Source organism: Terrapene carolina, unplaced genomic scaffold, assembly GCF_002925995.2.
Source record: "Terrapene carolina triunguis isolate 2854851 unplaced genomic scaffold, T_m_triunguis-2.0 Scaffold58, whole genome shotgun sequence".
Classification (NCBI taxonomy): Eukaryota; Metazoa; Chordata; order Testudines; family Emydidae; genus Terrapene; species Terrapene triunguis.
In genome coordinates this window covers 43,849,927-43,871,256 of record NW_020664409.1, presented here as the reverse complement: position 1 = coordinate 43,871,256, position 21,330 = coordinate 43,849,927, and the positions used below count along the sequence as shown (strand labels likewise).

The following is a 21,330-nucleotide window of genomic DNA, read 5'->3' as shown; positions in this document are numbered from 1 at the left end:
ACAACTGAAATTACAAACCCCTCAGAGCAGGGACCGGTCACTTGTCATTCAGCTGGAAATTATAATAAATAGAAACTAAGTGGATTCCTCATTTGTTCATTGGTTTTTCCAGGAGCGGGGGTTATTGGGCTTCAAAAACATCTCATATAAACTATGTTGCTTAAGAAACGTATATGAGTGTGTAGGAGTCCAGGGCAGGTACATAAGCAGGAAAAGAAACTCCCCCTCCCCCAACAACAGCAAAAAGCTTGTACCCAGAGTGTGATAGACAATGATTCCTAGAACCACCTATCATCTCAGGGAGGCTTTGATTCACAACTAGGTCTAACTCTTTGAAAAGCAAATAACTCATGCTCTTCCTTTTTATACTTCCTGGTTATTTCCCCCTAGTAGGAGAATGAGCCCCAGCTGAGTCCAAGCATGTTTGCCCTGACTGAGTCTTGGCAGTCCCTGTGCAGTGAGGGCAGGTAGCTGTGGTGACTCCTGCGATCAGAGAGATCAATGATACCCCTTTACTTACCATTCCGGGGAGTAGAGCTAGAGGCCATAAGGTATCACATAAGATTAAACAATGCTGGATATTCTTTGTCCTGTGCTAGGTGTCAGGACCCAGAGATATGGGAAAGCTAATAAAATGAGGTGCCAGAGCAGCTTTATTCCAGCCCCACTCCCAGCCCTCAATGTAGTGGATATATCAGGGTGGACCAACGTGGGGAGAATTTAAACTAGAGTTAGGGTTAGAGGGGCCCATGAAAAATCCCCCTCTGCAGAGTTCATGCTGGAATGATAATATAGACCTAAGCTGTATTAGTTTTGCCCTTCTTCCTTGATTCCCTTTAAAGGTGTTCCTGGGGGCTGCTACTGGCTGCATGAGGCCCCTTTCCTTTGAACAGATGGCCCAGATCTATGACTGATTCCCTGGGAACCCTAAGAGCTGGGATATATTTGCAGGATATAGAGGCCAGCATGACAACTTTTTTCCATATTGGGGGGAAACAAATCCTATTTCAGCCTTCTGCTCCCTTCAGCAGAACAATTGGTGAGAAAACTCCCTGAGGAGAACCTCCTCCCCTCGAGCCCCCGCCCAGGCGGTTTCCCAAAGAAGGGGTCAGCATTCACGAAGTGGCAATATCTTTTTGCAGAATCAGCTCCTTAAACATTCAGCCTGCACACTCATCTTCTTGTGACACTATGGATTCACTTTAAAATTGGATCTTTACAACTGACTGACTAGTACATTTAATTTACCTACGGCACCAAACAGCTGTTTCTGTTCAATCTGAAAGCAAGTGTAATCATTGCATGTTCACTGCTATGTTCTGGTTACATTACCAGCACATATCATCCGAGCAGTTAATTACTGCAGAGACAATGGCTCTGACTTACCTGATACAGTATATTATTATTCATCATGGATTCATTTCTTCTTCTTCATTGGTAATTTTGTTAACGGTGCTGATGGTATTTAACAGCAGACTCCCTTGATCTTTAGCACTATTATGTCTCCTCGGATGTTGCTCATATCCTGAAAGCAGATTGCTTCTCTAAGTTCTTACCTGATTTCTTCATGTCAATTGATGTCCCAGGTAGCAGTAAGAAATGACTGAGTAATGTGATTCCCTGATCTAATTTGTGCAAAATGTATTAGTCAGTCACTGTGCCTCTGAAGAACTCATTTGCCATGGATCCCTCTTCCTTTGCTACTGAGCAACTGATAGTGTGTAGTGAACCTCTGGCCCAGTTTTTACAGCTTTTCTTTGGGAAATGGGATAAAGAGAAAGGCTAGTCCAGCAGGTAGGGCACAAGCCTGGGTCTTGGAAAACCTGGATTCAATTCTCTGAGTCACCACAGACTTCCTATGAGGCCTTGAGCAAGCCATTGAGGCCTAGAGCCACAAAGGGACTGGTTATTTCCCCCTAATAGGTGCCTAAAGCCTAGATTTAGATCCAGCGTGATCCATAAAAGCCTTGTTCAGCTGCTATCTAACCCCATCAGTGCCTAAACTCACTCACTGCCTATACTTCAGCTGTAAAACTTCCCTAAACACCTACATTTCTGCTTCTGGGCACGCACACTGCTGCCCTCCTCTAGGCATGCAAACAACTATGTTGTACCTAAACCCCACCATGACCCACAACCCAGGGGAAGATAGGCAGGTGATTGCCTATCTAGCCTATCTATCCAGTAGGCATCCTCTGAGCATGTGCACTGAATCAGGCCCCATTCAAAATCCAGCCACTGGAGGATGAGGAAGTGGTGCTACCGCCTTAAAACTGTTAGCCCAGTGGTTGGCGCACTCACCTGGGATTTGGGAGACCCAGGGTCCCCTCTCTGCTGACTATTTAATTGTTTATCCGAAGTGCAACAGCTTCAGCAGAAGAGATTGTGGGAGACCCACATCAGAACATCCCATGGCTCAGGGGATAAAGAACTCGGAGGTGGGAGGCTCCTGTTCAAATACTTCCTCCCATCAGGCAAAAAGGGGAATTAAGCCTAGGTCTCCCACAACCTGGACAAGTGCTGTAACCACTGGCCTAAAAGTTAAAAGGAAGGCAGTAGCACCATTTTCTTCTCTCGCATTTCTTGCAGATGCAGCTTAGTCACCTAAGGCATGTGATTCCAGGAGAGGGTTTCCAGCCGTGGCTTGCTAGCAGCAATAGGCACCTCCCTGCAGCCCAGACTTAGTAACCTACCTCCCCGAGAGGGGTAGGGCTTATGATATACCCCTCTCCTCAGCATTTCTCACTGGCTAGCAGCTCCCCACATAGTGTACTTGTTTTTCTGGATCCCATTCTTTGGCACTTGTCTCTCCCCAGGCATTGTATAGGAAGCGTATGCACCTAACTCGGGCTTTGTGGATCACAGTGTTGTTCCAGTGATTTTCTAGCTGCCTACAGGTTAGGCCTTGCAATGCTCTGTGTTACAATGCCTAAGTCCTTTTGTGGATCCAGGTCTCTGTGCCTCAGGTCCCCATCTGTAAAATGGGGGTAGTGGTACTTCCCTACATTGCAGGATGTTGTGAGAATAGATGCATTAAAGATTGTGATGAGCTCAGATATTATGATAATGGGGTCATATAAGTACCTAAGATAGATAGATTTATATGGTGCTGTACATTTACTCAGTGCTTTCTCCATTCAGTAAAATCTGCACCTGCCAGTGCACAGTTAAAACTAAAACTAAAAAAAAAAAAAAAAAAAAAAAAGACAAGACTAATCAATGCAAGTTTAGGAAAGAGGGAATGTAGAGTTTGTTGATTAAGAGGATTGGGAAAGAAGGAGTCCTTGAAACAGTGGGTTTTTAGGAGGGATTTGAAGGAAGTGAAGCGCCAATCCTGCAATGATTAAAGCATGTGAATAGCCCTATTGACTTCACTACTCATGCTTAAAATTAAGCATGGGTTTAAGAGTTTGTCTTTACTACAGTTATAACTCAAGTGTTGCCTCTAATTCAAGTCCCATCCACACGCAGAGCCCTTTAATTTGATCATGTGGTGCTTTTAACTCAGGCTGGCTGGCCTATCGAGGGATGCAGGCTACAGCTTGCATCAGCACAACTCGTCAGCGGCTAACACAACCCCGCTGTGCAGCGTGAGTGTAATTTTGCAGAGTGGCTGCTCTCACTCAAACTAAGCTAACACATGAGGAGTAACTTGAGTGTAGCTAATGCAAGTTAACTCTGCAGAGTGTACGTATGTTAAGTCTTTGCAGGATCGGGGACAAAGGGAAGACACTGAATTCAGCCAGAATTGAATGGATTGGTTGATTTGGAACCTGCCATGTGAAAGAGCCCCACATTTTGTTGGTAGACTTTGTTCTCTAAATGTGTCCCTTTTGCTTGTATTCAGTTTGCTGGCATTTCCTGCTCACATATGTGCTTTCCCCATATATCCTTTTCCTGTCCCCCCCACCCTTCGGGAAATCTTATTCACATTAAATGTTTGTATAGTGTCCTCAACATAAAAGCTGCTCAGTTGTATAGCTACATTCCCAACTAAGCGATCTACAAACAATAAACCCTAAATACATTTCTGGATTGTATATCGGACCCAGATGATTTATAGGGGTTTTATAGAACGGTGGAGGTTTACCTTCACAAAGTGCCACTCATTCCGATTTCCAGTATGTTCTAAATGCATTTCTCTATTAATTCATGTATTTATTGACACTGTCCTAAGCCACATAGTTATGTTTGGGCTCCTCAGATAACTTTTTAAGGATAAGTGGTCAAGTAATAAAAGTCACCCCACAGATTTTATGTAGTCTGGAAGTCACTGCTGACAGAGTATCAGGACCAAGTTAAACTTAAGCCTGAATTACCTTTCACCTCCCTAGGGAACATTCTCTCCAGCCCACTGATGTCACTGACAGAGCAATGCGGCTGCACCTCACGTCAAAGCAGTGAACCCTGGACAAAGATAAATAAACTATGAATAAATAGACAGCTTCAGGCTCCTAGCACAGTCAGTGCCTTACATCACCCACACAAATATTTACCCACTAATTAAAACGTTACAAGTGAGGAAAATAAAATGGTAATAAATGTGAAAAATAATTGAGAATTGGATTTTTTAAAGAGCTGGCTGCCTGTCTTCTCTATGATCCCTTCTTGTAACTGCTGTGAAGTAAATCCTGCCAGGTACATTTCTTCTGTTGATCTTTGTGGTTGCAACAAAAATGCTGTTTTTATTTCAACACATGAAGTTAAGCAATACACACATGATAGGGATGGTACTTTGTCGGGGCTATCTCTCAGCTCTGCTGTGAGGCACATGACCAAAGGCCAAGTTTCAACATCCAGGGCCCACCTCCGTCACACCTCCCGACAGATGTTCTGACATCTCTTGGCAGTAGACTGAGAAGTGCGTGAGTGAGTGGTGGTGTGACAGAGAATGGGGGGCAGCAGGGTGCTGCACCACTTTTTCTTCAGCAACTGGAGAACCAGATAGTAGAAGGAAAACTCCAGAACCTTTGCTGTGACTCTGTCTTCCCATTCTCCCTGCCTCAGTTACCCAGTCACATGCTTGCTCCACTTGTAAACTGTGTCCCAGACTTTGTAAATCCAATTAATCTAAGGTATTTATATGGCCCCATTATGATAATACTTCCCAATCTTTAATGGATCTATTCTCACAGCACCACTGTGAGGCAGGGAAGTGCTATTATCCCCATTGTACAGATGGGGAACTGAGGCAGAGAGAGGCTAAGTGGCTTGCCCAAAGTCACACAGGAAGCCTGTGATAGAGCAGAGTCTTGAATTCAGGTCTCCCAAGTCCTAGGCTAGTGTCCCAATCACTGGAACATCATTTCTCTGTAAATCCTGACCCTGGCCCCATGTAGAAGCAAAGGGGTTTAGATAACCTGTGGAAGTTAGGGATGGGAATCTTGAGAGGTTCACACATCACTGATTCTCTCATCTTCTTCAGCATACCCTAATGAGGGATACCACTGAAAATCTCCCCGCAGTGCAGGACAGGGTACAGCATGGAGCAGTATTCTTGTCTGTGACTGTTCATTTACGTCTAGCAATGGATACATATCATACTTTACAGAAGTAAATCATCAACCACAGATTGCTGGTTTTGTTAGTTCAACCAGCAGCCTACTGAGTGTGTAGTTTTGCTGAGCTGCCTGCAGCCTTGTTGGTTAATTCCTGCTCAAGAGGCCCCAGAACGTCACAGTGGCTACATCCTCTCCTCCCTGTGGGAGCTCATAATGTGGGGCTCTGCACAGTGTCCTCTTGTCATCCTGCCTGTTCTACATGCATACTCATCCACCAAGAGAGACAGGGAGGTGTTGGGCCTCCAATTGCATCCATATGGGGGTGACACTTAAATCTAAATCTTAGTTTTTAAAAAATCAATTTATTATTTTTTATTTTTTCCCCATTGGCTGACAAAGGTGGGAATGTGGATGGGGCAAACTGACAAACTCCACTCAGGTAAGACAAAAATGATATTAGCTGAATGCATTTGGATGAATGAATGAATGAAGGTTGTGAGTGCACCTTTTATTGAGAGTGTAACAGCAGAAGTGGTTGAAATTGTTTGAATTTTGAAATTTCATTGGGATTATGAATTCTGAAATTTCAGGTGGTAAAACTGGAGACAGTAAATTTGCACTTTTTTTTCAACCAGTTCTAGACAGTATGCTTAAACCTCTGCGCTATATTGCCCATCCTGGTTTTGCAGATGGCAGTTACAGCATGCAGTACCTTTCCCATTTATGGTTGGCCTGGAAGCTATAAGAGTTCCTACCTAATGGGTACCACAACACTGTGAACCATTTCTTTGTAGCCACTGGGCTAGATTACTGCAACAAACTCTGCTTTGGGTTGTGTTGCAAAGAACTTCAAAGATACAGGAAGATAAAAATGTAACAATTCAGCTCTTGAGCTGCTATGAGAACATAACATCTGTGCTCTGCTGTCTGCCCTGCCTACTTCTTTATATCCAAATACAATGCAAAGCAATCTATAAACCTTTAAATGTTCTGGGGCCCTGTTCACTCAGAGATCACCTTCCTAAGCCATGGCACAGACCCAGTTTCAGGTTTTGGTTTTGACCTGTGAAGTCCTAGCTGGCTGCAGAGGTGCTTGAGCTGGTTCTCCTTTGGTTTAAAAGGAAGGCAGCCATTGGTATGTCTTTCTTCGTGAGGGATCTTCAAGTCTGGGGCTCGCTTATAGTCCAAATCAGTTGACCTTCAGGGCACACTCCTAAGCCCATCTCTTTTCCCAGGTCTTAGGGGAAGTGAGGAGTTCACAGAGTGCTGGGATTTGTGTGCTGAGGGTTGAAATCTGTGGTGGGAGTTTAATTTATTTTTTCCCTTTGGGGAGGCCACTGCATTTATCTTTGTTTGTACTAGCTGGATTGTATTTTTAGTATATGTCAAAGTCACCTAGAGTCCTGGACTTTTTAACATTTGAGCTAAATAAACACATAAAATAATAGATACATTTCAGGAGGAGGGGTTTGGGGCAGGATTAAGGGATTTTAGCTGATTTATTATTTATTACTAAACAATTTTTTATTTTTTTGCTGCACAGGGCACAATATTATATTATTTATGCCATGTTATGTTTTCATTATATATATATGCTAACTTATTTTTGATAGTGCAATTCTAATGATCATAAAAGTGCTGAAAGCAATTACTGTAGAGGTGCGTGTGTATGAGTATACATTGAAATACATAAATATGTAAACATGGAGGTGGGGGGTTTTAATTTTTTAATTCCCAGAGGAAAGATGGTTACGGCACCAGAATGGGACTCAAGAGATCTGAATTCAGTTCTCAGTGCGGCCACAGACTCCCTGTCTGACCTCGGAAAAGTCATTTAGGCACTTTTTTGAAAATTGTACCATATATAACTTTTGAAAATGGGATTTAGGCTCCTAAGTCACATAGGCACTTTTGAAATTTTCACTCTTAATTTCTCTTTGCATCAGTTCCTAATTTTAAAAATGGGGATAATAATACTTCCTTTCCCCAACCCATTACCTGTGTTGTCTATTTGGACACTGAGCCCTTTGAGGTAGGGATTGTCTATCACTATGTAGGTCTATAGTGCCTAGCACAATGGGGCCCAATCAGTGGGGCCTTTGGAGGCTACTCTAATATACATAATAAATAATAACAATCATAATTGCAAAAATTCATAGAGGTGACATATGATACGGGATGTATTAGATCATCTATTTAGTTCATGTTTGTTGCCAACAGTACAATTTTCATCTTTCTGAATTTTTCTGTATTCAGAGTCTTTCTCTTCAACAGTGTAAATACCTTTGAAGTGCACAGTGTGACTCGAAATGTGGTGATTTTGAGTGCCCAGTAAATTGGATGACAAAGCCTAATGCAGGGCAGAGATTTCTCAAGCAACACCATACTAGGTATTTGTAATTAAATTGATGTAAATTACATTATTGCAGCTTTACACTTGTGTAGCTGAGAGCAGATTCTGGCCCTCTGATGCCTAACTGAATGCAATTCTTGTCTTTCTCCTAGAAATACCAGACAACAACAAAAGAAACACGCAGTAGCTCAGAACTCACTTTATACCAGAGTCAAACGTTCAAAAACATTCTGCTAATGTAATCTCGAATATTTTAAATCATGCTCCACTTTTTAAATTAAGGATTTGTGAATGGATTCGATATTTGGCAAAACAAGTTCTGCTCTCTAGCAAATCAGGTTCCAATTTATACTGGATCTGACTATACTTTGATGATTATATAAGTGCAATGCATTCATCGGCCACTGAGTGGTATGACTGGCACAGATGTTCCCTTAGAGACAGAGAAGTTGAGTGTTGTAGTTATGTCCAGCAGATGTCTCTTTCCAACCATGTAATATTTATTTAACTGTATATTCTGTAAAGGATTTTACAGGTTCAGCATTTTCAAACCCTTTGTTCGTCTTATGAAACAATTACCAATTGCATACTGGAAGATTAGTAAAAGTCAATATGATGCAAAAAGCATTGCTTTTCATAGTAAATTATTTCACTCTGACATAGAACACGTCTGTTTAATGAATACTTGTCACATAGGTACTATAGATATACACAGATTTAGAATGCATTGGGCTAGAATCAGATTTCAGTTATGCATTTGTAAATCTGGAGTAACTCAGCAGCAGCCAATGGAATTATATCGATTTACACAGATGGAAATGAGAGCAGAATTTAGTCCATTGTTAAAAATATCCCTGTGTAGAAACAACTCTGGAGGAAAATTTGAACTATGACAAGTTTCATTCATTATGGGCTAAATTCTGCTCTAAATTACATCCTCTGAAGTCAGTGAAGTCGCACAAGTATAAATGAGAGAGTGCAGAAGTTAGCCTTATTGAACCTATCTGCTACAAATTGAGTAACGGAATAACTAACAAATATTGCATCTTATTAATAAAGGCAAGTCTCTTCTAAGCAATCAGTATTTATAGCTCTGAATACTAGAGATAGGCTCCAACCAGTACCCCAGATTCAAAGCCTAAAAAAAAAAAGCCTTTTCAAAAGTTGAGACTCTGATCTGAGACTTGTGGCTCAGCCACTATCTCTGTAATAGGCCTCAACCGGAACTATGAATCTGAACTGCCCAAAACACAGAGGCAGTTTGGATTTGCAGCTCACACTTATTTCAATAATGGGCCAGTTTTTATTGCTTCCAACACCCATGTCACTGTTCTTCTTTCCGAGAATATAAATGCTGGTGCTATAGGAGAAATATGAAAGCATGGATTAAGTACAACACTTGATGGATATGTTCTACAGCTCAACTGGCTTTTGAAAACTGATCCTATTTTCAGGTAACAGGGGACTCATCAGCGTTACAACACCATACATATTTCATATTAGAGCTACAGAATTTTCCTAAAAGTTTGAAAAGACTTGCAAAATAGAAGAGCTACATTGCAGTCAAAACAGTCATTTACCAGATACTTTTGTTTTTATCCCCTTCTGGGATGAAGTGAGCACCTGCATGATTAAATCTAATGTAGTACATTTGGTACACACCATGAGGCCTGATCCTATGAGCTGCTGAATGCCTCTTGGCTATCTAGGCTTAGTACCTTGCAATATTGACTTATGTGGAATTTGACGATGCTGAGCGCTGTCTGTGAGGTGCTCAGCACTTTGAAGGTTTGGGTCTGGTATCAGAGAAAAATATTTTACTCTACCGGTGCTAACTGAACATACAATGACTGTTTTGAAGGTTTAAAGCTGATTATGTTTGTTGCTACTGTTATATTTCATGCCGTTAATTATTATTTTCCAATCTATGATCTTGCTAATAATTGATGCTTAGAGAGGGGATGAACTGTTTCTTTGGAGGAGTTGCCAGGTGGATTGTTTTTATTTTTTTCCATACTATTCCTTTGATGTAATAGGGCTGGCATTGGCCCATGTCCAAAAAGTGAAGTATGAGAAGTTGCACTGGTTCTCAGAAAGTGTCACACTTCTGTGTGAATCACTGAATGACTCAGGATACATATACCGTGTTCAAAGAGTGAAAATTCTCTGCATCTCTACCCCATTTGTCCAGATTAGAGGAAAGGCCTTAGGCCAAGATTTTCAAAAATAGGAGCCTAAATGTAGGCTCCTACGTCTTTATTAGGATACATAAATAAGTAGCCTGATGTAGGTGCCTAAATATGGTTGTAGAAACTTACCTTCAGGTTCATATTTTTGAAAATCTTGGACTAAACATTTTATTTGTACATGTTTTCAGGCGCTGGAATGCTATGATGGTTTTTCATATGCCTGTTTTGTACAGCAGCAGTAACAATATATTTAACTAACAGATAACTTTATGCAGGAGAGGCATTAAAGGTGAAGTATTAAAGGATAGTTATTATAGAAATGGGTGCAATGTTTTGCCTCCCAATTGAAATAGCAGCCAGAAACATTTATCTCACTCCAGAATACTGGAGCCACCAGCTTCCAGAATGAAAGGAAATCTTCTGTCATAGCTAGAAGTTGTACTCGACCTTTGTATTTCCTTTAGCTCAAATCTTCCTTTCTAGCACATTGGTGCTGGATGTCTGCAAGCGCTCTATCATCCATGTTCGCATAAACATGCAGAACACCTGCTTACTCTGATTCACCCAGTCCTCATTCAGACTCTCCCAATTTTTGACAGCAGACCTCAATCAAATATTACATGCTGTTAATTTCCTTTCAGAACCATGTAATAACATGCCTTACACCCAATTCCCAACGTCATTCAAGCAGTCCAGTCACTGGGATAACATCAAGCTTTTGTAATTTATATAAATGCAATTAATTTATACTGCTTTACCCCATTATTACGAAGGTGCAACTCCAATGGAAACTGGAGTAACTCAGTGGTGAATCAGGCCCCTTGCTTTTTAAAAATATATAAGGTCATATTTTGAGCTGTGTAAATCGTCATGGCTCCATTCATTTCAATGGAGCGAGACCAATTCACACTAGGTGAGGCTCCAGACCATAGTTTCTACAAAGGGTTGATTATATATAAAACAGTACTTTACATCAGCTATTCCAGATCTTCCTGAAATACAAGATTCAACAAAGTTTATGGAAATGTCTTAAATGGACCACAGCTGACAAGATTTTTCTAGAGCTTTTCAGTGTTGTGGATGGTTGCTAAAAATTAGTTGGAAATTTCAAATTTTCTGTAGAGTCAAGAAAGAAATGTGCTTCTTTGTCATTGCACTTATTGCATTCCCTCTAAAAACCAGGATTCCAGTCTACACCTACCCTCCAGCTATGAACCAGCCCCCAAAATCCTGCTCTGAACTGTACTTAGGCAAAAACACTTGAAGGTATTAGAGAAACCTGAACGTTTCTTGTTGTCTTTTGTTACAACTCTTCCTTCCTCCTTCTTTAGCTTAGCTGTTTTAGCGTAGGTGTTTCCTATAGTTTGAAAATACAAGTGATGGCTCTCGCTGATACACACTGGAGTTAAACACTATTAACAACTGAATCTTTTAAATCAGTTCTTGCAAACAGTGAACTTTTTCTCTGCACTTGTTTTGGCATCTTCGAGATTAAGAAGTCACGTAGCTTGACAAAGCACTTTGCTCCTACAAGTCTTAACAGACCCACAGGGATTTTTCCCCCCCATATCTCCATTCCAACACCTGTTGCAAAAAGGCTGGGATGGTCTCAATATAACTTCCCTCTGCCCCTCCTCCTGTTAATACATATATATATATACATAATAAATTATTCAGAACAGCCCCCAAAACACTGTTTGTAATGTATATATAATATCCAGCTTGGAAGGTTTGTCACATCTTCAGGTGTCTAGAAGTTCTAGGCTTTTTCCAGGTTTTCATATGTATGTATTTTAAATCTTAAGCATACTTGTAACTGAATGGCTTTTCTAAAGCCATCCAGGTAATTGACAAAAACTAAGACACATTTAAAAGACTTTTATCCTGAATGAAATACACAACAAAGATTATGCTTTTATATAAAGCCTGCAGTATCCTTGTGTTTTCTATAAAAATCCCATAAGTAAGTGTGTCTAATAAGGTTTTAGATTACCCTGGCTATCATTTTTGCTATTGCTTATTATCTGTACATGTTTCAATGTCCTTGGCTAATCAGGAGTTTTTCACTGGCAGAAAATATTTCATTCTGTGCTAGAGCAGTTAAAGGAGTGACATGATTACTCAATCTCCACAAGGCAGGAAATGGCAGGTTTTTGCGTTTTAAAGATGTTTGAAACTAAAAAAGTATTCCCAGTAGTAAGAATCTGAAACACAGTCCGTGGATTTTACAAAACCCAGAATCCTGCTGTGAAACACTGCCTTTCCATTTGTTGTTGCTGCTGCTTTTGTCTCATCGAATGTACCTTGCTATCAGTTATTTCTCAAAAGGTGAGGGTTAAGTATTTGTTAATCTACAAAATTTGCCAACTAAAACTTTTCAAAGTGCAGTTTCCAAACATATCAGGCACCTCCTAACCAAAGTCTCTCATCAGCACTGCAGGCTGAGTTGTTATCTTGTAATGTTCCCCCCTTCTGCCCTTAATGAACAGTTTGTTCCATTGTATTTCTTTTATCAAACATCTGGAAGCCAGACTTGTTTTAAAGAGACATTTTAGTTCATATGACTTATCCAGCTCCCTGTTAGGGAAAAAAGGAGAAGACTGCAGTTAAATCAGTGAAATTACCACCTATTTAAAGTACTCTAACTAACACATTTTTGTAGACAGAAATTCTAAAGAACAATGTGCACCCACTTTGCACCAGAATAATTCACTCTGACAACAGATTCTTCCTCTGTTCACAGCTGTCCCAATGGGAGGAGCTGAAACCTGAACCAAATCCTTAACTTGTAGCAGGGATTGGATCCTTCTTGCGAAGAGAAGGAAAACCCTCCCAGCAAAACAGACTGAGTTTGTAAAAGTGCTTGAGCAAATTCAGAAGTGATTGGATGAAAAGAAAACCTTGGCCCTCCCCTCCTGCACCTGACTAGTGGATATTTACAGCACTTTTCAAGGAGCCTCTCTGCACTGCCACTACACAATTTTACTGCCTGGATTGAGCTGAGTAGACAATACTATAGGGACCAATGTGCTAGCAGTGATTCTGTGTGCTGCACACGATCTGGGGACCGTTATTCTAAACTGAAAGGAGATTCTGGAAGAAGGAGAAATTCTGCATTCAAAATGCCACGATCTTTCCTGGTCAAGAAGCATTTCAATTCATCCAAGAAGCCAAATTACAGTAAACTGGACACTCATACAGGTAATAAGATTAAAACATATGTCACTGTGAATGAAAGCTGAAGTTGTTTTTATTCCTTGGCAGTGAAGGGGTTTACCTTTTAGTTTTCATATTTCAGGGCAAGATTTGGTTTGTTCCTAGCATTTTCTAGCTGCTTAAAATGATTGATTTTTGAGAAACATGTAAGTGCCAATCAGAATGATACACTGCCAACTTTAAAAAGTTTGCTCATTGAATTGAACCCAATTATTTTATGTGGGTTTACAGTTTTCCTGTTCTGTGCATGTTATTAATGGAATTTCTAACTTCTATACAAATCAGTTTGAAAGTTTGGCTGCTGAATGTGTTAAACTGCATGAATTTAGAAACAGCATGTTTCTTTGAATAGACCTCCAAACCACATTGTGCTTGTTTAAGTTCACTGTATGTATGTATGTATGTGTGCATCAGTATATATGTGTAGAGTTTTTACTCATTTAATCCTCTTTACATATAATTGGATCATGTTCATGGTGTTTGACTTCTGCACTTATTGAACCTATAGGCATTCATTTTACTGCCTTTAAAGTAATTTTCCACTTTTCCTAATACTTTCTTCTTTCTTTTTCTCCAGTGATCATTTCCCCATACCTGTATGAGAGCTATCCAATGCCTATCATACCACAGCCAGAGATCCTGAGCTCAGTAGCTTACAATCCAATTACTGTGTGGACTACAACTGGGCTGCTACCATCCCCGTTACCCAATGACCTCTCTCCTCTTTCTGGATACCCCTCATCCTTGGGAAGAGTCAGTCCACCTCCACCCTCTGACACCTCGTCCAAGGATCACAGTGGCTCAGAAAGTCCCATTAGTGATGAAGAAGAGAGAATCCAGTCAAAGCTTTCAGATCCCCATGCAATTGAAGCTGAAAAGTTTCAGTGCAGTTTATGCAACAAGACCTATTCAACTTTCTCTGGGCTGGCCAAACATAAGCAACTGCACTGTGATGCCCAGTCTAGGAAATCGTTCAGCTGCAAATACTGTGACAAGGAGTATGTAAGCCTGGGAGCCCTTAAGATGCACATCAGGACCCACACACTACCTTGTGTCTGCAAGATCTGTGGCAAAGCTTTCTCTAGACCCTGGTTACTTCAAGGACACATCAGAACTCACACGGGTAAGAAAATCTATTAGAAATGCAATGTGTGAATTTTATCCCACCAGGATGTTGTTAACTTTCGTGTTTTGTCTTAGGCAACTACTAGGGTCCCTAACATGTTATTGATATTTACCTGGACAGTTATTTCCTAGCTCTTTTTAAAGCGTCATTAAAGTACAAAATTCACACTTTGTTGTAACAATATCTCACATTCGTGGATCAGGGCCTCTACTGGTGTAAATCAGCATAGCTCCACTGAAGTCAATGTCATTTTTTGCCAATTTACACCAGCTGATGATTTGGCCATAGTGACTTCCGGCTCACATTTAGGCTTTGGGAAGTGTTGTGTATATATATACAAGGCTCAGTTTTACCCAAGGATCAGTAAGAAAACCCCAAACCCTAAAAGTTATACAAGTGTCTGCTCGGTGAAGCAATCAAGGAATACAAATGTTGCTAACAGAAACAAATCCTTACCAAAGTTTGTTTCCTAAGACAATGATTTTGGTGTAACATTGGGCACAGTATTGTTTCGGAACAGCTGTTTGCTGCATTTCTAGTTGTAGCCCCTATCTTAAGTAATTTATGCCGCTCTAGACATAACACAGGACAACCAAAATGAACAGAAGGAACATTTGGAAATGTTGGGAGGAGCCCAACCTACAGGCGCTGGCTGCACCTGTTGAGGCAGAAAGCGTCAGCAGCTTGTCTTTCAAGATCACACCAAGCAGTATTCTCTGACAAGTCTGAAATGTCTCAGCACAGTCAGCAGTGCTGTGAGAAGTAACTGTAATATCTGCAGCCTGCTCACCTTTTTATTACAGACTTCAATTATTTAAACAAATCATTTTTGTTTCCCAAGGGAAAATGGGGCTGTACCTGTCCCCAGGGGTACTTATTGTTTTAAATGCTTAACTCTTTTTTTTTATAACGTTTTTTAGGAGAGAAGCCTTTTTCATGCCCTCATTGCAACAGAGCATTTGCAGACAGATCGAACCTGAGGGCTCATCTGCAGACCCATTCAGATGTGAAGAAATACCAGTGCAAAAATTGCTCCAAAACTTTCTCCAGAATGTCTCTTCTGCACAAACATGAGGAATCTGGCTGCTGTGTAGCACACTGAGTCATGCAGTCAATGTTGACCTGGACCCAATGCATTTCTCCACTCCTGTTGCAAATGATAAGTGGAAACCGAAAGGCATTTTCTCTTCTGCTTCCTAACCTCATCCCCTCACCCTAGTCCACCCCCCAAAAGTGGAAGAACTTATGTCAGTACAAATTAGCTTAAGTATTTCTGCTAAATTACTTAAGTGTGAATTCTGAAATACGAGGGGGAAATAACCATACATGACATTTCAAATAGATCATAAGGAAGAAGCATGATCAGCCTTCTTCAGCGATGAAGCCAAATGTGCATAGACTTTTCTTACTAAGAAAAGTTGCAAAGATTAACAGTACATCCATTTCAACCAAAGAAACAGTATTTAAAGAGGAAATAATAATAAAAATCCTACTCCAAGAGAATTTGCCAGACAACATTTATCTCAGGTGCCTTAAAGTATTTTAAGTTTACTTTAGTAAATGTCTAATATTACTAGTTGTTTTTTTTTTAATTAAAAACTAAGGCCTCTATTGATGATCTGAAATGCTTTAAAACTGAATAGTTCAAAGAGGAGGAAAAAACACATAAGAGAATGTATGAAAAATTATCTGCCATGTTTTAAAAGTTTGTGCCTTTAAAGAAGACTGTAGCTTCAAACATTCCTGGTGCATGCTTGACCCATCTTTTAATATGGAATAATTCCTCTAAACTTTAATCTTTTTTTTTTAAAACGGGAATAAGTGCAAAAGAGGGGGTTCATGGGAGTTTGACAATGATTTTTTTTTAAACTTTTTTTGAAATGCACAAAGGAAATGCAATATCTTCAGCAGTGCCCCTCCAAGTGCCTTTTCTATTAATGGTTTTGTAAAGTATGTGGACATAATGTAAATATTTTTATTTTTATATGACTGAATGTGTTGTGAATGAAAGTGAAGTGTTGCCTATAGCTGCATCTATAGGTAACTTGAAGAAAGTGTGAAGTGAATTTTATGTTGTTTTCTAGCCACTTTTTTACAATAAACATTTTTGAGTAAGATCTCTGTTGTTTGTTCTAAGTGCAAAGACTTTATCTGACTTATTGAGAGTATGAAACATACAAAGAAAGAAAGTGTTTTTTCATTAAAAACATGTAGCTGGAAACTGATTTTCAAATATGAATGGTTAGTTCATGATTGTTGAGTATGAATAAGAAAAATGATCCTTTGGGGGATGTTTTTTTTACAAAGCATTTAAGGAGTCTACTTTAAAACACCATTAAACTCTCTTTAACCCAATCAATATCTGTATTGCCAAGAGCCCTCATTAAAAGAGAAACATTTTGTTTTATTCATTTTAAGAGTTAAGATGCTCCCATTACATTAGGATCATTACAATAACCACACTTTTGTGACCATCTTTTCATTATACGTTGAGCTTACAAATTTGGGCCTGATCCAAAGTTCACTGAAGTCAACGGGAGTATTTCATAATTCCATGGAGTTTAGATTATAGCCTTTAAGAATAGTATTCCAGTCACAATATATTGTATATTTTATTAGAAGGTTTCAGAAATATAAATTGCATCAAAGGGTTTTTTTAAATAATTGTTTTTATGAAATATTCATAGATAGCAAAAGTGTCATCATAATGCTTTACATCTGGCACTATATCAGCTGAATTGGTGAGGATATATTTATAGATGTAGAATCTAAGAAGCCCTGAGCTACTAAATCAGAGAAATAATTATATATACTGATTCACAGCTAGCCATAAACAGTAATGATTTTTTCTTAGGTGGATTAATTGAGATTTCCAGGACTTGACTCTAAAAGTGTGACAAAGCGTGACATAAACAAATGCTGTTCCATTACACTAACTGATGCAAAATAACACTGGACATTTTATAAAATGCACAGCTATGATTCAGATAAATACAAACTGGGATCTAATTTACAAGGGTGTAACACATACTCTACCGTGCTAACAAGAGTAAAAAGTAGTAAAATTATAACATTATCAATAGAAAAAGCAGATAAGACTTACAGTGCACACAATGAAGAGATTTCTTGAATAAGAAGTTGCCATTTCAACATACGCATATTTTTTACCATATCTACATCTTTAGTTCCTACAATAGAGCACTTTAATAGGGCATTTGGAATACTACATTTGAATTTTCTTTGTGCATATCTGCACAGTAAAAGATCTTATATCTGTCCACAGGAAGTACTGCATTTCAGTAACCCTAACTCGGATGAAGATTTTCATATACAGCAAACAGCTGTAAAATAACATTACCGTCTTCTTTCATTAGGGCAAATTATTTTTGCAGGAAGTAGCTAGATAGCATAGGAAAGATAAGCAGCAAGGTATGCAAATTTAAAAATTAAGTGCAATGAGGATCAGTGAGAATTTGTGAGGTAGCATTTTGAAATGAGCCTGTGAAGGCATCAAATACCCTTGAAAAGTATCATGTGGTTACTCTATTGATCTACACTTACACGTTATTCACTTTGAAGTTCTTAAGTCTCTGAAAGCAATTTGATCATGCCAGCTTTGCCTTTTCAGAGTGAAGTTTATCTGTGTGAAAGTAAAGCTCTGACAGTAAACAAGTGTTCTGTGTAGCTTTAGTTCCTATTTTCACTGCAAACATTTTGGTTTTGCTCTTCTACTTCCATGCACCTGACTTTAGAAAGGAACTTTCCATTGTTTCAATTCACACTTATACTTTCAATTCTTTAGGCCCCCAGTAAAACTAAATAGGCTAAAGACCAGCTCCTTTTCGACTGAATTCAACAAAAATGTTGCCATTGTCTTCAATGGGAACAGGATCAAGCCTTAGCATCATTAAAACACAGTTTGCTAAACTGTACACAAGAGCTACTGGATTGATTTGGAAGGTGTAAATTAAGATTATCTGCCCAACATGCATGTAATCATAGAACAGAGAGATGGAAAAGCCTTGTTGCATCCTTTAATTCCTCCTTTCAAAAATATAGTTCCAATAGTGCATTGCTAGTGCTTTATCCAGTCTAGTTTTAAGTATTCCAGGTAATGGAGTGATACTACATTCATAAGAGATTATGCTACTCTCTGTCAGGACGTTTCCCACAATATTTAGCCTAAAATATTCCTTTCTTAATTTCATTGTATTACTCCTAGTTATGCTCCTTATTCCAGCCCAAATAATTCAACTCCATGAACCAAATTCTATTCTGAGATGCATGCATACAATTCCCACTGACTTTCTGGGAGTTTGCAGGAGAATTTGGCTCTGTGCTTGGTGCTTTTACCTATCAATACTTTCTGACTATTATCATAGTTCCTGCTAGACATCTCTAATCCCTACTATGCATAATTAGCTTTTTTAATATTTCTATGAAAGACAATTGTTCCAGCCCCCTAATAGTTGTTGTTACTCTTTTCTGAACTCCCCATTTTGACAAATGCTTTCCACTTTTGAGAAGCCCAGAGTTGAATGTCCTGTTTTTTTGAATGAGAGTTGGGGCTACCAATAAGCCAGACACTAGTATAAAGCAGCCTGCATGGCAGAGGCCAGTATTTGCAAGCGTCTGAATATCTTCAGGATTCCCGAGTGTTATGATCTCTCTTTCTCAAATATAAATAGGCCCTTATCAAACCCACCTGGAGGCTAAAGATACTGAGAGGTCTTATTTGGACCTTCAGCTATAAAAGTGACATGATGTGATCCTTACATGCTGCGTATACTTTTGCTCTTGCCGTTCATCAGCGACTAGTTAAATACCAGTAGACTTGTGACAGGGATTTATTTATTTGTTTTCAACCCAAACACTTTAGGGAGTAACATGTGCTTCACAGAAAATGATGATGATGATGAAGAAGAAGAAGACGACAACAAACACAAACACACTAGAACTGTCTTGTCTCTCAGCCAATCCAATGTTTAGAAAGGCAACTCACTGGAGTCTCTGTAGCGTGCAGTACGTTGTTTAGAGCAGTGATGAGGCATACCTCTCAGAATAAATCACCAGGAAGTCTTTGTGTTTAGATATTGTTATTTCACTGTTATTTATGTTATGATAGTGCTTGGTAGCCTCAGCCAAGATCAAGGCCCTATTACATTAGGAACTATACAATCACATAATAAAGAAACAGCAGCTAACCCTAAAGAGCTTACCCCCCAACAGATAAAGCATATGATGGAGGAGTTGGAAATTGAATCCCAATCTCTTGAGTCCCAGGCTGTGATGGAGCTGACCCCCACCACCTGCCAGGCAAGAAAAAGAACCCCAAGTAGTCACAGTCTGCACTTGGGGTGTGAATAACTAATTGCCTCATAGCTAGAGGAAGCAGAGCTAGGCCTTATAAGTAGATTGAGGGAGCTAAGTTGGGGAGGGACTGCTGAAGAGACAGGTCTCTCTTGTGGAGAAAAGACCTGTGACAGGGTATAACCACACAGGTAACAACAGAGGAAGAACACAACCAGAGCAGATTAGGCTCCTGAAGGGGAAGCCCTGGAGTAGGGTCAACAAGGGAACTACAGTGACGCCTGAGAGGGGTGGAAGGTCTGTGAGTTTGAAGATTTGTTTGGACTTTGATTTGAAATTTGACTTGACCTGACTGGAGGGCCAAGCCCCAGAGCACCATGAAGGGGAGTCTGGAGAAGATACAGATCTGAGGCAGAACTCAATAGTGGGTTCCATGTCCAGGCATGAGGGGTGTGCCCTTGAGGTGAGGGTGTATGCTTACAAAGGCCTTAACCACAAGGCCAATCAGTATTTCATATTGAAATATACTATTTCTATTCTTAGAAGGAATTAAAATTTGTATCCCTTTGAAAATTGTTTGTTTGTATTTATTTATTGTCCTATGATTTAAAATCTTAATACCATTTTAAAAATGCAATTTGTAACTAAATCTACGAATTACAATCCTATGTGACAGGAACCTTGAAGGTGGAAGAGGAGAAACATTTCAACTTGTATATGTATTTTTAAATACAAGAAATAAAAACAGATAAAGTGAATGACTTGATGCCATACATCACTGATGGGCTATGTCAAGGTTCTGGAAACTATCATGAGATAATATGAAGAGAAAGGACAGAGAATTGCCCATCCTATAACAGCAGAGCATGACAAGTATAAATGAAGGATGCTTGTATTCTCAGTCCCTTCTTCTTAGTAAGGTTAATGCCCCATCTGCCTCCTCAGCATTATTTAGGTTATGTGCTATTCCCTTGTTCCCCTCTCATTGCCAACAGGAATCTTTATAAGTGAAAAGGGTTAGATTGTGCCTGTCTGAGGTGGGGGAGAGTCACATTGCCCAAAGGGGAAGTGCAGAGATAACTGTATCTGAGGCAAACACAATCCCTCCAAGTTCCCAGTGTGTAACATAAGTGCAAAGGCTACATCCTCCTCCAGGTGCACCTGGCTTGCTCTGCCAGTGTGGAGGGGAAAAAAGCCTGCCTCCTTCCTGCCCTCTTTGGGACAATATGCAAAGTACAAATAGCCTGCAATATTTTCCCTTTAAGTGCAAGGACCGGTCTTTGCACTATCCTCTCTTCCCCACCTCCACTCCCTCTCTGGACACCCATACAAGGTCAGTTACAATCTGGCCAAAAAATCTTTGATTTTGTTTGTTTTTTATTTGGTGGTTCAGGCATCTCTTTTCTTTCTGTCTCGCCAGTGCTCCAGGAACGTTACCCAGACTGATACTGTCTTGTGGCTTCCTCCTCTTCCTCTCAGCTTTTTGGAAACAAAAACATATACAAGTGCTTTTTTGGTGGCTTTCCCTTTTTCTCTTTCCTCAGCTCTCAGAAAGACAAAAAGCACTGGAAAATGCAACTTTGGCCTCCAACTTCATGCTGTTTCTTTTGTACACTCTGCTATCTGTATACTGGA

At 39.8% G+C, this 21,330-nt stretch overlaps 1 protein-coding gene across 3 annotated transcripts; it reads left to right on the top strand.

The window, feature by feature from the left end:
• The first annotated feature begins 5,672 nt into the window (after nucleotides 1-5,672).
• Nucleotides 5,673-16,502, top strand: SNAI2 (snail family transcriptional repressor 2). 3 transcript variants are annotated; one of them, XM_024192842.1, is made up of 4 exons: nucleotides 5,673-5,940; nucleotides 12,787-13,244; nucleotides 13,837-14,382; nucleotides 15,306-16,502. In XM_024192842.1, the coding sequence occupies exons 2-4, from the start codon at nucleotides 13,166-13,168 to the stop codon at nucleotides 15,485-15,487; spliced, it is 807 nt and encodes a 268-aa protein (XP_024048610.1). In that variant the 5' UTR covers nucleotides 5,673-5,940; nucleotides 12,787-13,165; the 3' UTR covers nucleotides 15,488-16,502. The 3 variants fall into 3 exon arrangements, with proteins under 3 accessions (XP_024048610.1, XP_024048609.1, XP_024048607.1); XM_024192841.2 differs by lacking the exon at nucleotides 5,673-5,940 and adding an exon at nucleotides 7,464-7,891; XM_024192839.3 differs by lacking the exon at nucleotides 5,673-5,940 and having other exon boundaries at nucleotides 11,925-13,244.
• The last annotated feature ends 4,828 nt before the right edge of the window (nucleotides 16,503-21,330 follow it).